This window comes from Crocodylus porosus, unplaced genomic scaffold, assembly GCF_001723895.1.
Source record: "Crocodylus porosus isolate Cpor-Errol unplaced genomic scaffold, CroPor_comp1, whole genome shotgun sequence".
NCBI lineage: Eukaryota > Metazoa > Chordata > Crocodylia > Crocodylidae > Crocodylus > Crocodylus porosus.
The window spans coordinates 44,738,886-44,754,734 of record NW_017728918.1 but is presented as its reverse complement, the minus strand read 5'-3'; the positions used below and the strand labels follow the sequence as shown (position 1 = coordinate 44,754,734).

The window sequence follows — 15,849 nt, the reverse complement described above, 5'->3', positions numbered from 1 at the left end:
GAGTAATTCTATTACCTATTCTGGGCACATCTACACAAGACATTTGTTGAGGAGTTGCCTAATTAGCTCTGCAATAAAGTCTCAGTGCTTATATGTGCAGGCTGCAGTAAACTAAAAAAATACTGCCATAGGTTAGTATTTGTAAGCACAAGTACTATCCTACAGCACCATTGTAGCAGGAGGGGCATCCTAGGGTCGCCATGCTCTCCCCTAGTGCCCCTTACCATGTCCAGTTTGTCTACAAAGCACTCTTAATTCTCACCTGCCACATCTTTGATCTCAAATATATATGATAGGGAGGCTGCCTCTTTGTCTCCCTGAACACGGTTTTCCCCCTGTACATTAGCCCTGTTCTGCTAATGCATGTTCCAGTGCACCCCAGCCTTATGGGCTATGTGTGGCTCCAACCACCCCTTTACCATGCCCCAAGCCTCGCTGATTTACCGGACATTGTTCAGTCTTATACTCTCTTCAGCTCTCAGGCTCTCTAATCTTGGTGACCTGCTACAAGCATTGTATAGGGTGCCATAACACATGTGTAGATGGTGACTAGGGCTCGTTGGGACATGAGAGTGCTTCAATGTGGGGGCTGCCTACCAGCTAGCCCCACATTGGAGCACCCTTGTGCCCCAGCCAGCCCTTCAACAATACATTGAGCTGGGTTGGAGCAGCGCAGGCTAGCAAGCTGACTCCCTGGGCCTCCTGCCATTTGGGGCTGTTCTGACCCACAGTGGCCATGCATAGGGAGTGCACAGGCATGCACTTATACCCCCTGGGAGTGCCGATGCACCCTCTGATTGGCTGCGTTCACCACTTAGGCGATGGGTGGGGGGGGCAGGTGGGAGTGCCAATGCCCACCCTGTAAGTGCTGGCCGATCACTGCAGCCACTTCCAGGAGGGTCTGTGGCTGCTTCTGGGAGTGGCTGCTATGATCGGCTGGTGCTTGCTCCCAGAAATGGCTGCAGCCACTCCTGGAAGTGGCTGCAGCAATTGCAGTGATTGGCTGCAGCAATAGGCCATTGTGGGATTGCCTGGGGGACCCCAGGAAACCCCTTCCCCAGTCCATAGGATCACCCACAAGGGAACCCCCCGGTCGGTGATACTGGTCACAGTGGGGAAAACGTGACCCCCTCTTCCCTCAAGTAAGGCAGCACCAGTCACCCATGCTGAGCCAGATCAATGTGCTGCAGTCCTGGGAGCAATCTACATGTGTAAATGTGGTGCCTGGGAGCAATAAACTCTGGTGCAAACTGTGTCAGAGTTTATTCAGTCAAAGTAATTGCACGTGTAGATGTGCCCTCTGGGTGCATAAGTGTCCCCATTATAGAAATAAGGAAATGGCTGTGCATTTCTGGAGGGCAATCCTATTCCACTTAGGAACCCAAATGGGATAATAGAATAGAATTGCTCAGGCATAACCGTTGGGTAACTCAAACTTACCCTCAGGCTTCACTTTGGTCTTCTGCTGTTTACTGTTTTCAACAGCTGGACTTCAATTATAAAACATTATATAATAAAGATGAAGCATATTGATTATTCATCAATACTTTTAGGAATAAATATGAAACCCAGGTAGTCTTCCCAAGAGAAAGAATTTAGGACTTTTTTTAGAAACCTGGAATATGAGCTCAAGGAGCTCTAAGGGAGATATAAGGGATAAAGGCAAATAAGAAAACAAATGTTGTTGGGGGGGTTTTTTTGAGGGGGGAGGGTTGGTTTGGATTTGTCCTGTCTGTACCAAAACATTTTACTGCTAAAAGCTGTCACAAGCTGGAACAACCCTGAATTTGTGCTGTTCAAATTAAATCACTTCTCTGAGTGCATGCCTACATGTGTATTTGCATGTGCCTAAACTTAATGTGCCTTTGCTTAAGGCACATTAAGGAGATTTAGGCATGCATCTACATGTTGATGTGCTAATGCACCTTAAGGCACTTTAACTTTTAGGTGAAATTAGCTAAGCCGCATTAGCCCACATGCAGATGCACTAATGCACTTTAATGAGGTGATGTTGATTGATGAACACCACATTAATGCACATTAAGCACCTACATGTTGGCTAATGGGACTTGGCTAATCATGCCTAAATTTGATACCTGCTTTATACCTGTACCAAATTTAGTTGGGTGCATTAAGGGTGCACACATGTGGACATGCATCCTTAATGTGCCTTATAAATGGCTATTTTAGGCTAATTCCACTTAAAAGGGGTATGTGTAGACATGCCCTGAATGACTTAAATTTTGGATCAGAACTGTTCCATTGCTACAATGCGTATACAAGTTACTGGCTTACCTATACCAGCAAATAGTTCTGCAGTAATAATTCTAGGGTGCTCCTATGCCTGCAACATATGCTTTTGAAAAGCCTCTCTTCATATTAGTCCAAGTCTGGGTATGGACAAGTGTTATATTTCATAGATTCATAGATGTTAGGGTTGGAAGGGACCTCAATAGATCATTGAGTTTGACCGCTGCATAGGCAGGAAAGAGTTGGGTTCAGATGACCCCAGCCAGATGCCTATCTAACCTCCTTTTGAAGACCCCTGGGGTAGGGGAGAATGGACTCCCTTGGGAGTCCATTCCAGATTTTGGCCACTCTAACTGTGAAGAAGTTCTTCCTAATGTCTGGTCTAAATCTGCTCTCTCTTAGCTTATGGCCATTATTTCTTGTAACTCCTAGGGGTGCCTTGGTGAGTAGAGCCTCACCAATTCCCTTCTGCACCCCCATGATGAATTTATAGGCAGCCACAAGGTTGCCTCTCAACCTTCTCTTGTGGAGGCTGAAGAGGTACCCTGGTCTCTCTTTGTAGGGCTTGGCCTGCAAGCCCTTAACCATATGAGTGGCCCTTCTCTGGACCCTCTCCAGGTTATTCACATCCCTCTTAAAGTGTGATGCCCAAACCTGGATGCAGCATTCCAACTGCAGTCTGACCAGTGCCCAATAGAGGGGAAGTATCACCTCTTTGGTTCTGTTTGTCATGCATCTGCTGATGCACGATAAAGTGCCATTAGCTTTGCTGACGACTTCATCACACTGACAACTCATGTTCATCTTGGAGTCCACTAGCACTCCAAGATCCCTCTCTGCTTCTGTGCTGCTGAACAGGTCATTTCCTAGGCAGTAGGTGTGCTGGACATTTTTCCACTTCGCATTTCTCCTTGTGATAGTAGAAGAAATGCTACTCTCCTGCTAGAAACTGGGAGCATCCATGAAGTTTCTCCCACAGGAAACAGGCTAATTCTAGGATAAAGATCTTCCTCATTTTAACAAGGAAGACCTTTTGTGCAGGAGACATTTTCCTGCAGGAATGAACCCTAGCCCATGGAAATGCTCTGTGTGCCTTCCCCAGACTAGGATGTGAGTGCTGCTGGAATCCAGGCAATCCTAGGGACAAGTGGGCCAGCAGGAAAAGGTTACTTATGTGTTCCCCAGAGTGGGGTGACCCCTGGACTCAACAAGAAATCTATGAGTCAAAGTGCACATCACATGACAGGATAGGAATAAGCTACAGAAGTGTACACCAGTGCAGAGAAGGATTTTAGACATACAAAACCTGCAGGAAGCAAAAAAACTCTTTTAGACTCACCTGGGATGATATAGATAGGAAAGGTTCTGGTTTGAGCAGGGTGTTGGACTACATGACCTCCTCAGGTCCCTTCCACACCTAATTTTCAATGAGTTTGAGTCATACCCAGCAAGCCCATTTAGGGAACACTCTACCCCTTTTTGAAATTGGGGACAGAATGTATCTGGGCAGAGGATGCAGGAAGGGTCTTTTGAAGCAGGTGGCTTATTTAACACCAAGGATTTGTAATCATAGCTAAAAATCAGATAGAATCATAGAATCATAGAATCGTAGAAGTAGGGTCGGAAGGGACCTTGTAGATATTCAAGCCCGACCCCCCGCCTGGGCGGGAGAAAAAGACTGGACTCAAATGAGTCCAGCCAGGTAGGCATCAAGCCTCTTCTTAAAGATCCCCAGAGTAGGAGCCAGCACTACTTCCCTAGGAAGTTGGTTCCAGCTCCTAGCTGCCCTAACTGTGAAGTAGTTCTTGCAGATGTCTAATCTAAATCTACTCTCTAATAACTTGTGTCCATTGTTCCTTGTCATGTTAGGCAGTGCTAGAGGAAACAGTGTCTCCCCTAAACCCTTCTGGTCCCCCCTAGTGAGTTTATAGACAGTCACCAGGTCCCCCCTAAGCCTTCTCTTGTGAAGGCTGAACAGGTTTACGTCCCGCAGTCTTTCAATGTAGGGTCTGCTCTGTAGTCCCCGGATCATGTGGGTGGCCCTCCTCTGGAACCTTTCAACGTTGTCCACATCCCTCCTGAAATGGGGCGCACAGAACTGGACACAGTACTCCAGCTGTGGCCTGACCAGCATCACGTAGAGGGGGAGGATCACCTCCCTGGCTCTACTTGAGATGCACCTGTGGATGCACGACAAGGTGCGGTTAGCCCTGCCAACCATGACCTCGCATTGTCGGCCCATGTTCAACTTGGAGTCAATAATGACTGATGTCATAAATGTTCCGTCTCACAGCCTCCCACATGTATATAACACTTCAGTGACTCTTGTGATTGCCAGTCTGTCAGGTTGTTCAAAAAGAGCCAGAACCGTTTTATACTGATGGTAATATTTCCTCCTTTGCGTCATTCATATTATGCAAAACACAATCAGCAATAACAATAAAATGTGTAACTCTGTGCGCGTCTACACAAGACACTTTACTCACAGTAGACAGACTGCACACTACTACACAATAAAGCATCACAGTATAACCGTGCACATAAACTACTGTGCAGTTAGCCAGTACCTGTAAATGCAGGTACTAAATTAACTGCAAAGTAGACACTGCACAGTAGGGCTCATGTAGATGCTGACTGGGAGCAAATTTGCTCCTGGTCAGCCACACCAGCAGGGGGCCAGGTCCTGATGCTGCTCAGCTCCTGCCTCTACCCAGAAGCCAGGAGCTGATCAGCGTGGGGACCCAGTCCCTCTCTGCTCCCAACTGCCCTGGAACTGAAGAACTCCCAGCTTCCTATAAGAGCAGGGAGATGAGCAGCATTAGGACTGGGGAGCATTTCCTTTTCCGCTCAGTCAAGGGCAGCAGGGAGCTGTCTTGCCAATGGGGCAGATAGCAGAGAGCCCTTGGCTAGGGCTGTCTCCCCGCCCAGCCTGTAGGCTTCCTGCCAGCTGTCCCACCAGGGAACTGGGGCAGCAGGATGGGAAAGAATCTCTTCTTCTTCAGATGTTTCCTAGCCTCTTCCGCTAATCAGCCAATTGGAACAGGAAGCTAGGAAACAGCTGTGGGGGAGGGGGATCTTTCCCAGCCCCCTGCTCTAGTCAGCTGGTGGGGCAGCTGACAGTGAGCCCTCAGCCGAGTGGGAATTTCTCACTCAGCTGGGGTGGTTGGAAACTGTCCCACCAGTGGGGTGGCTAGCAGCAGGGAAGGGGAGTTGTGTGGTAAGGGACTGTTTCATAGCCCCTTGCCCTGGGTGGCAGGGGACTTGGAAAAAGTTGCAGGAGAGAGGAGTATTTCCTAGCCCCCTGTCCTGGCCAGCTGATTGGGGCAGGGGGCTGGAAAAGAGCTGTGGGGGAGGGAACACTTTCCCAGCCCTCCTGCCCTAATCAGCCAGTGGGGCAGGGGTCTGGGAAAGAGCTCTGGGAGTGGGACTTTCTCCCAGACCTGGAGCTCAGGGCTGGGAAACAACTGCCTCCTCACCTCTGAGAGTCCAGATCTAACCCTGGTGCCCTCTGCCAGCCTGGGGCTAGCACCTGGCGGGGCCCAGAGCTCTCACTGGCTGCCATATGGCAGGAACAAATTTGCTCTCAATGGGTGCATCCAGACATGTGTGGATGTTCAGTTCCCAGGAAACAAATATTGGCAGTGCACCTTGTGCCATCACTTCTCGTCCCCGGGGAACGCCTGTGCCATACGCACTTGGGAGTGCAGCAAGTTGCCCCAGGTGGTGCAGAGGAGACTGGGCCAGCACTCTGTTGGTGTCAGCAGCCTAACCTGTGGTCATGGGGGCCTCCAAGAACTGCAGCCATGGTGATCCTGCTGAGCAGAGCCTGGCCAGCCACTGCAGTACAGTTCCAAGCGGCCCGGCTCCACTTTTTAGCAGCACACGCTGCCCAAGCACGTGCTGCTTCAGGTTTTTTTTCTATGTTAATGTCAATAGAACATCCCAGTAAGCCACCAACGTTTGCATCATCATGGGGAAACAGAACTTCTTTCTCTTTATGTACTCAGAGGCTATGGGTCTCTCTGTGTGTGTGTGTGTGTGTGTGTGTGTGTGTGTGTGTGTGTGTGTGTGTGTGTGTGTGTGTGTGGAGGAAGTGGACAGAATTGTGGTGTGTCCTATCTATCACATTAACACAACTCATGAAGCCCATTGAACCAGATCCCTTTCTCATTTTCTGTATGTTGTCCAAAATCATAAGCTATATGTAGTGGCTGTGGATTCTTGGATGATAATAACCACCACTATAGATTTCCAATGCCAAATTGCATTGCCTACTGATCAATAGCAATCTGGAAATGTGAGTTTCTAAAGCATGACTAGCCCCACCCTTCTTTACTCCAGTATCAAAGCAACTCTTATTTTAGTATTTCCACATTGGCCAGCTGCGGCCAGCTCCTCACACAACTCAAGGAATATTTTCCTTCTCTATCTGATTGTTGCAGATATACATCATGATCTGATCCCACCACTTCTTGCTAATTTCACAGGTCCAGAAGCTGTATTTAATTATATATTGTTAGGCAATGAATGCTCATGGGACCTAGTAATTTGCATACAGTATGTACATTATCTACTCCCCAATTTTCTTGTTTTCACTGCACCAGCCACCACTGTGGTAACTGCTGAAGTTCCCCAGCTGCAGAATGATCAGCCATCCCACTTCCAAGACATCCAAGAGATCTTTCTAGAGGCCTAGAGACCAGATCATACAAGAGGAGGCTGAAAAGACTTTGGACTGTTCAGGCTGGAGAAAAGAAGACTCAGAGGGGACTTGATGGCAACCTATAAGTATATCAGGAGAGTACATCAGGGTCTGGGGGACTAACTATTCACCAAGGCCCCACAGGGGAGGACAAGAAATAATGGGTACAAACTGATTGAAGATTGCTTCAGACTAGACATAAGGAAAAACATCTTTACAAGTTGAGTGGTGAGGGTTTGGAACAGGCTCCCCCCAGGGGTGGTACAGTCCCTGTTGATCTTGAAAAAGTGTCTTGATGTCCATCTTTCTGGGGTCATCTGACCCCAGTAGCCTTTCCTGCCGAAGTGAAGGGGGGCTGAACCCAGTGATATGTAAGGTCTCTTCCAGCTCCTAACAACTATGAAATCTATGAAATATTTCTGTCCAATATTGATATTTCTACTAACAGGTTAAAATGATTGAAAAACTAATGCTGAAAGTGTTAATCTTTGGGACAGACTAGGGGAGTGGTGGTAACTTTTTTTTTAGAAAGAGGATTAAAATAAGAAAATTATCAGACAGAACAGAAGGAAATACAGGAACTAGACTCCAACATCTCACAGTTCCTTAGGAGGAATGTTGGTGTCCCATAATTCATTGGAAGAAAGGTCCACAATTACAGGATGATAGATTGCATAATGAGATCCCTACTTCCAGGCAGCACATGATTTGTTGATATAACCCCTACTGTGATGATGGGCTTCATGAAGAAAGGAACACAACTGCATGAGTTCTAAAGAAAGTACAAAGTTAGTTGCTGTACTTTGTTATAAATGCTACTTGATAAAACTTCCTAGGTTATACATAGCCATGGAGGAATTTCTGTAATGTTGTTTTAAGTAGATCTTGCACCATAATAATGATGAAGTCACAAAGGCCAGAGATTTACTCTAACAATTTAGTAGGTTGTGCAGCACAAAAGGGATAAAAGGGGTTTGTATAAAAGTTAGAACATGCACTCAGCAGTATATGGTTCTCTTATCAGAGTGTGTTTTAACTATGTGATTCAGTATCACAGCTATCAATACCACAGTGTTGATTCAGCTATGTGAAGAATAGGCAGAAAATACTTTTATTGCTGGTTTTCAATTATTGTTCCTTTTATTACTGATTGACTGCAAATAATATATTATAGCTAAACTACATATTACTAGAATGCTTATCAAAATGCTTTCTTATATTGTGCTTGGAAGCCAGTAATAATACAGGTTTTTATTAAAGTAAAATTTACAGGTCGTCCTACAGTATATCCACATCTGATGGAAAACAAAGAAATGAATCCCTTTTTAGGTCACAATCGCTTCTTTTTTCACAAGCAAAACTACCATTGTCAATACGGGTCCCAACTAAGGATGAAGGACAAAGTAGACTTCTGAATCTAATTCACAAAGATATTTTTTTAACATTTGATGCAGATCTGAAAGTCTAATACCTTTTTTGCTTTGTTGCCAATACAGAAAAATCTGGTAGGGGAGTGGTAGGAGGGGGGCAGACATTTCCTAATTTTTCAGCTAATCAAAAAAAGAGAAAACAAAATAAGGTGTAATATTGAAACATTTTGACATTGTCAAAACAAAAAGTTATTGAAATGAAATGTTCAAACCTCCTCCAACCTATTACAATAAGATGATTAGACTGCATTTTGATTTCTAATTTCCTTGTGTTATTGGAGGGAAGAGAAGTTAGAAGAAGCACAGCCTCACAATGCAGTACAACTGTAGAGGTTATACTAGAGTGCCAAGGTACTCTGAGCCCTTGGAAAGGCCTAAGCAAACCCTGGAGTACCTTTAGGAAGGTATCCACAAGGGGACTGGAGACAGGTGATTGTAATACTCTTCCCAAATGATTCCCACCCCCAGCCCTGAAATGGAGGAGTAGTGGGGAAAATCATTCTTCTCTTTGAATAATAGTTTGGTTTTAAGGGATAAAGTGGTACAAATGACGCAATGTCCATTTAGACATGTCTATGTTATGGCCCAGATGTGTCCATTAGGGTATACTCCAAGAACATTGTGATCACCTGCTCTGTGTGAACATGCCACATGTGGAGGCAAAGCTGAGTCAGAAGCATCCCCTTATAGCTTCTCTCAAGAGTGATAGTGGGAATGTCCCCAGAGTGGTTTTACCATCATGTTTCTGGGTTTGGCATGTGCAAGCGGCAGCAGAGACACGCCAGCTCCCACCAGCATAGAAAAATCCTCCAGGGGTCTAGATTTTTGCTTTTTTAATAATATCAGTGTTTTCAAATTCACACTAATGAATCTGTTCCAATTAACCAGAGCACTATTTAATCTCTGTTTTTCTATGTTCCTCCATGTTCACCTTACACATGGGCTAGGGACAGAAGTTACACATAAACCGGTATCAGTGATTGGAAACTGGTTTAAATCTGTTACACAACAGGGATAGGGACAGACATTACACATAAACTGGTTTAAGTGATTATAAACTGGTTAAAACCTGTAAAAGAACACAAGTTCAGTGCACATAAACCAGTTTCAAAATGGCTGTAACTGGTTTAAGATAAACCTGGTTGAATGTAGTATCCGATTGAACTGATTTGGGTCAAACCAGTTTATGCAATGTGTTCCAGACCTTTTCCAGGTTTGAGTTAAACCAGAGTCCCCTAGCATCCCAGATGCTTTGTAACCCTGGGCAGGGCTCTGTTCTCTGGAGCAGAGAACAGAGGAGCAGGCCTTGACCCTGTGCTCCCTAACCAGAGCTCTGTCAGAGACTGCAGGCACAGCAGGGTCTGCCTTGTTTCCCTCTGCCCCACACCACCCTTGCTGCTTGAGCAGGGATACCTCCTTTCTCCCTCACTCTCTCCCTCCCATCCCCCACAGCTCAGACCACAGCCCCATGGACCCCAGGTATGTGGTGTGCTAGCTAACGGTGAGAGGTGTCTGTGTGTGCATGTCTCCAATTTCACTGGGACAGGCAGACAGAACAGTGCCCACTTAGGGCTTTTTGGAGCTAATCAACAGGTCATCTGGTAACATCTCTCCATTCCTCCTTGGAAAAAGCTGTTTAAAAGGAGCTTGAACTAAAGAGAGAGACTTTTGTTTTGTTGATGGGCTGATAACACAGTTTTTATCAGGCCCCTCCTGGCTCCCTCGCCTGTCAGATTTGCAGACAGTATGAAGAAGCAGGGAGTGAGAGATCAAAAAGCTCATTATCATCAACAGATGCATGCACTGCACAGAGCCACTTTGCCTCAGAGTGCTAGCCAGGAGTTGGGGTCTCCCATCCTTTCAGCAGGAAGCAGAGAAAAGCCTGGGGCTGCACAGGCCAGGGTGGGGGTTTATGCCTGTCCCTAGCTGGAGGTCCTGCTGGGGCCTGGTTATACCCCACATCAGCTCAGCACTTTGGAAGGGAAGGGAAGGTTGCTCTAGGGCCCCCCAGCTTCTAGCCTGAGCCACTACAGGCATGTGCCTGAATTTTCTCAGTCCAAAGAAGATGTCTGTGCAGTCACAAACCAGTTCAACCTAGGCAGGTTAGACTAACCTGCAAAGATTGAATCAATTCAGGATCAGGCTTTTTGAACGTCTGTCCCTAGCTCAGAAGTTCAGTGCACATAAACTGCTTTCAAAATGGCTGAAACTGTTTTTTAAGACAGACCTGGATGGATATAGTACTAGACTGAAATGATTTAGGTTAAATTGATTTATTGAATTTCTGCCTCAGACCACCCACAGATTCAAGTTAACTCACAGTCCCCCAGCATCCCAGGATGCTTTGTACTTCCTGTCGCAAACCCTCCATTGCAGGGTGGGCATACTAGTCTTGGCCCAAGCTGCCTGCTTTAGCCAAGCAGGGAGGTATGCTTTAGCACCCCCTCCTCCCCAGTTTGTGGCCTAAGCTATTGTCGCCATGTGGCTGTATTTCCAGAGTCAAAAGTAAACATTCACTTGTTTATCAGTTCAATCTACGCAGCTTAGACTAACCTGAAAAGATGGAATTGATTCAGCTGTCAGCTTTTTGACTGTCGCCTTAGTGCCAGATTCTATTCTACCTATTTGGTGTCTAAATGGACCTATGTACTTAAATGTGATCCTTTTCAATTCCTGGAAAAACTATTAATACCAAAAGGTCACAGATTTTCCTCTTGCTCACTGCTTTTTTATGAGGTTTTCAGACCAAGATGAAAATATATTACAAACATAGAAAATGGATTATCAGGGGCTCAAACTTGGTAGAATAGAATCACTCTTAGGCACCTAATAGATGGAATAGAATCTGCCCCTTAAAGTTCTAATGGTAGAAATTAGTCTTCAGGAGAGATCTGAATGAGAAGGAAGAATGTTTCTGTATTACCAACAGGAGGGAACAATTTCTTGATCTAAATAAAGTCAGGCTTGTTTAATAAAAGGAATGAGGCTGTATTTCAGGCCTGTTGTATTTGTTGGTGCATTCATAATAGTATTTAGATATTTACTAGGTCTAAACTCCCTGGTAAAATAGGTCACATTTTATTAGGTAAAAGTGTATATAGAACAAAGAGCAGTACAGCTCTCAAACATTTTGAGCAGCTATAAAATGGGTAATATATATATATTAACATACAGATATGGAACAACATTGTTATCATCCCTAAACTGTTTAATAAAAATAATCTTGTTCATTAAGGTGATAAACAGCAGCAGAGAAAATGATTCTTTTCTCTCATGCAGGTGAAAAATCTCTTAACTGTTGAATAACCAGAGGGAGATTAGTCATGTTCAATGCCTGCAATATGTTGTATTATCATTCCCTGGAAATGAATTACTCTGACATGTTAGTGCTAGTTAACTGAGGAACTTTGTCAGTTCTACAAAGTTCTGTCAGGTACACTATAATTTGTTCTTTTCAAATTCTAATATTAATTCTCAAAGTATTCCAGGAAACTATGATGTTGCCTAGGTCTATTACAATATCAATTTGTAGAAGGTATTTTTAACTGGATGACTTTTCTTAGTTTAGAACATATAGGGCTAAATGTTGAAATCATTATTTAGCTCTTGTTCAGGCAAAACTCCCAGCTGGGTAACTGGGGCTCATATTCTGACCCAAGCTCTACCTGCACAAACCTCATTAAAAATGTTTTTGCATGATGTCTGCCCTGAGTAAGGATCTCAGAACTCGGGGCTCGACCCTAATTATGCAATCATTTTTTATTCTGCTCTCACGTCTAAGTTTTACACCTGTGGAACCCCATTGAATTGAATACTGTCACTCCTGTCTCATTGTGATGCAACATCTGAGCTAGGTATTAGAAGCTAATCATATATGGACAGAAACCGTTATCATATATACATCAATCAAATACTGCAGTGTATTTTGTAAAAATTACCTGAAATGTTGCAGACATCTTCAATTATATTCCAGACACTTTCACATCCATTAGCAGCGTTTATACATTGCTCTCTCACCTGAAGGCAGTCAGTGGTCTGAGAAGTAAATGAGCTTGAAAAAGATACTGCTAATACTGTAAAAATAGAGAAGTAGTGATTATTTAATGCCTTACATAGATAATTGCTTCCACCTATCCATGCTAGAAAATGTAACAACATAACTTAAGGCAGATTTAATGAAGGATGAGCTAGTTAGAACGTCATTAATCAACAAAATAAAAAGTTAGATGAAACATTGAGTTTAACTTTCCTTGCCGTTTCAAAAGGCAAAATGCTATAAGATTTTAGCAACATTAAATCACCTATGACCACTGGAATATCATAGAATCATAGAAATTATAAAAAGTTGGAAGGACTGAAGGGGCTGTAAGGGACCTCAGGAGGTTGTTTAGTCCAACTCCTTGTTCAAGGAAATATCATCCATGAATAGATAATCCCAGCTAAGTGTTTGTCTAACTGGTTCTAAAAACTTCAGGGACAAGACGCCCACAAAACTACCAGGCATAATGTCTAGTAGAACTTATAAATAGTGTCAGGTAAATATATTGCATCAAAAACTATATTTTCTTTGAAGTGTTGGAGGGAATTTTTTCTCAAATTCTTTATCAGGATCACTAAATGCTTTGAATGTTAAGACCAATTAAATCATAAATCATATGCAAATCATGTGAAAGACTGAAGTTTCCTTAAATGTGTCCTGTGGTTTATCTTATCAGCAGAAAATTAGATTGGCCTTGTTACAGCAGGAGATACAAGGTTGAGTTTAGCATTTTAATCCATATTCTTGTGCCAAAGTTATCTTTAATATGAGATTGTTTCATTTTAATTTGATAAAAAATGATGCTTTGCATAGTAATATAGAACCTGATCTAGCAAGTTGCTCAACACTTCCTAGCGTGTTTTCATTTGTAGTGGAGGATTCTCAGCACCTCACAGAACTAGGTATTACTGCTCATTCTAGGTGACATTTAAGTCATCCCATGTGGAATTAGAAGGATAAGTGAAGCCCTCCAAACCAGTTTTGAGAAGATTACATTCTGTCTAGGGTCTTGTACAGGCCTTGTGCACTAAGCTCAGTTGCACACAGTTGACATGGTTCTGTAAGACAATATTTTAAAAAAATCAACTACTATTTAGACATTTCATCTACTCTGCTTTATTGTGATGAAAAGGTATTACTCAAGGAATACTTTTTGGAGATGTGTGGATAAATGTAATAGAATTAATGTTCAAAAGGTGATGGATGAAATAACATTTAATATACCTCTCTGAGGGCACATCTACCCATTTATTTATACATGCCTACATGTAATGCATCTTTACTTAGGGCACATTAAGGCAATTTAGGTGAACTTCTCTATATGGACTTGCTAATGTGCTTTAAAGTGCATTAAATTTAGGCACAAATAGCTAAGTTGCATTAGCACACATGAAGAAATGCTAATGTGTATTAATGTGGTATGTATCCATTGATGCACACTGTATTAATGTGCATTAGCACATCTACACATGTATTAATAAGACTTCACTATTTACACCTTAACATAGCCTTAAATCACCATTTTTAAGGAGCATTAATGGTGTGCACATGTAGACACATATCTTTAATGCTTCTTAGAAAAGGTGATTTTAGGCTAAGCCCACCTAAAAGACACATGTGTAGATGTGCCCTGAGTGTATTAGCTTATAATGTGCCCTGCCTTCTCTTCTGCCTTTCATTTAATATGTCATGCCTTTAAAGACCACACATGCTAAACTCAAGCTAGTAGATCTAGCACTGAAGAGAAGAATACTTATCTGTCTTTATACATTCTTTCCAACTACGAGATTCAAGATAGCTAAGACAGATAGTTCCCCTCTACATAGCCTCTTCAGTCTTCTTCTCAGTCAGAAAGAATCCAACCTCACTGCTGTGGCATGGAGAAAGGTACCACTTTCCCCAAGGGATAATTTTGTGCAGTGAGGAATTTAAACCCCAGGTTGGGATCTACAACATAAAGGTTCTACAAATTTGGGCACAGTACTTTTAATCTCCTTTCTATGAACATGAAGTACCATGGCTAAGTATGGGGGAAGGAGGGGAAGGGAAGGCCAACTAATGATCAGGTCAGATTCTCTGTGTTTTTTTTTTTAATTAGAGCTGTTTCTGAGCTATTTATTAATGCTAAACCCAGAAGCAGATTGGATTTACTTAACAAGGGTTGCTATTTAAACCAAACGCAAGATGATATAATTTATATGGCCATGGAACAGTTAATGGAGAATACTTATGGTTACCTCTGTAAAATTAGACCCACCTAATTCTCTACAAAATTACTTATTCTGTTAGAATGTTTGGAATGTTCTGCCTGTCAGCACGTCTCTGGTGAAATCAAGACAATGTAGCTTAAGTCACATTATAACAAAAACTATTAATGCTGTTAGATCAACAGGAACTCCTAGAGAATACAAACAAAATATGGGCTTTTTTAGGTGTTGGACATACTTACATATCTGCCCTGAATAACAATCTCAAAAGACAAGACAAAAGGTGGCAAAAAGGAAAATATTTGAATCTAATTTTCCAGATGGAGACTGGAGGCATGGAAAAATTAAATTATTCACCTAAGGTTGCAGAGGAAATTGCTGACAAAGCCAGACATTAAGTCTTGGTCCAGCTACAAGAATGACAAGACAGGGAGCCAAAAAGGAAAGGTAGATTTTAAAGAGATCTGCTTCATACTGCTTGCTCAGTTTTACATAAACACAGCAGTGTGACTCTATTCAAAGGAAGGGTCTGAAAAGCATAAAGGGCATAAAATGTTGAAGGAAACTTTGAAGTTCCTAAGCCTAACACAGTGGTTCTCAATGTTTTTACATTTGAGATACTCATTGCTAGACTAGAGGCAGCCCATAGGAAAAAAAACCCAAACAGCTCTTAGTTTTCACTCGTTTCATGACTACAGAAGAATAATAGAGCAATTCCTCCAAAAGACAGGTCAGAATGTTTTTAATACCATGGATTCCTGTTTGATATCTCCGGGTTTATCTTGTCAATCATGTTTGCACATCTAACAGTGCTGAGAATGACTGCCTAAGAACTAACCTGTGGAATGCTGTAACAGAAGAATCAGAGTTTTAGAGTAGGAAGATGTTAGTGGTTTGGGGAAACAAGGTGTGCAGAACATAGTGAAAGTCCAAGGATAAAACAGAAGAGAAACAGAATGCAATATTGGAATTGAATCTCCTCTTACTGCCTTCTAGTTGCTTCCAGTAAACCTGCTTTGTTCATTTTCTTTCCATTTTTTTTTTCATTTGAAAGCTATGGGAAATGTCAATAACCAGCACTTGCTTGTGCCACTCTGCAAACAGGGCACTGTTTATTTAGACAAGCATCCCATTTACAGGTCTTTCTGATGTCCTGTATTCCTTATCAAGGCAAGTCTGAGAGAGTGAAACACATCCTTTCCCCATCTCTGTTAACAGATT

General features: G+C 43.0%; 1 protein-coding gene across 1 annotated transcript in view; it reads right to left on the bottom strand.

The window, feature by feature from the left end:
* The window catches only part of GFRAL (GDNF family receptor alpha like), a 59,274-nt gene extending 46,607 nt beyond the window's left edge, over positions 1–12,667 (bottom strand). The window contains exon 1 of the mRNA XM_019537548.1: positions 12,321–12,667. Coding sequence (XP_019393093.1) covers positions 12,321–12,540 — 220 coding nt within the window. The 5' untranslated portion in view covers positions 12,541–12,667. The remainder of the gene's footprint in view (positions 1–12,320) is intronic.
* Positions 12,668–15,849: the final 3,182 nt, after the last annotated feature.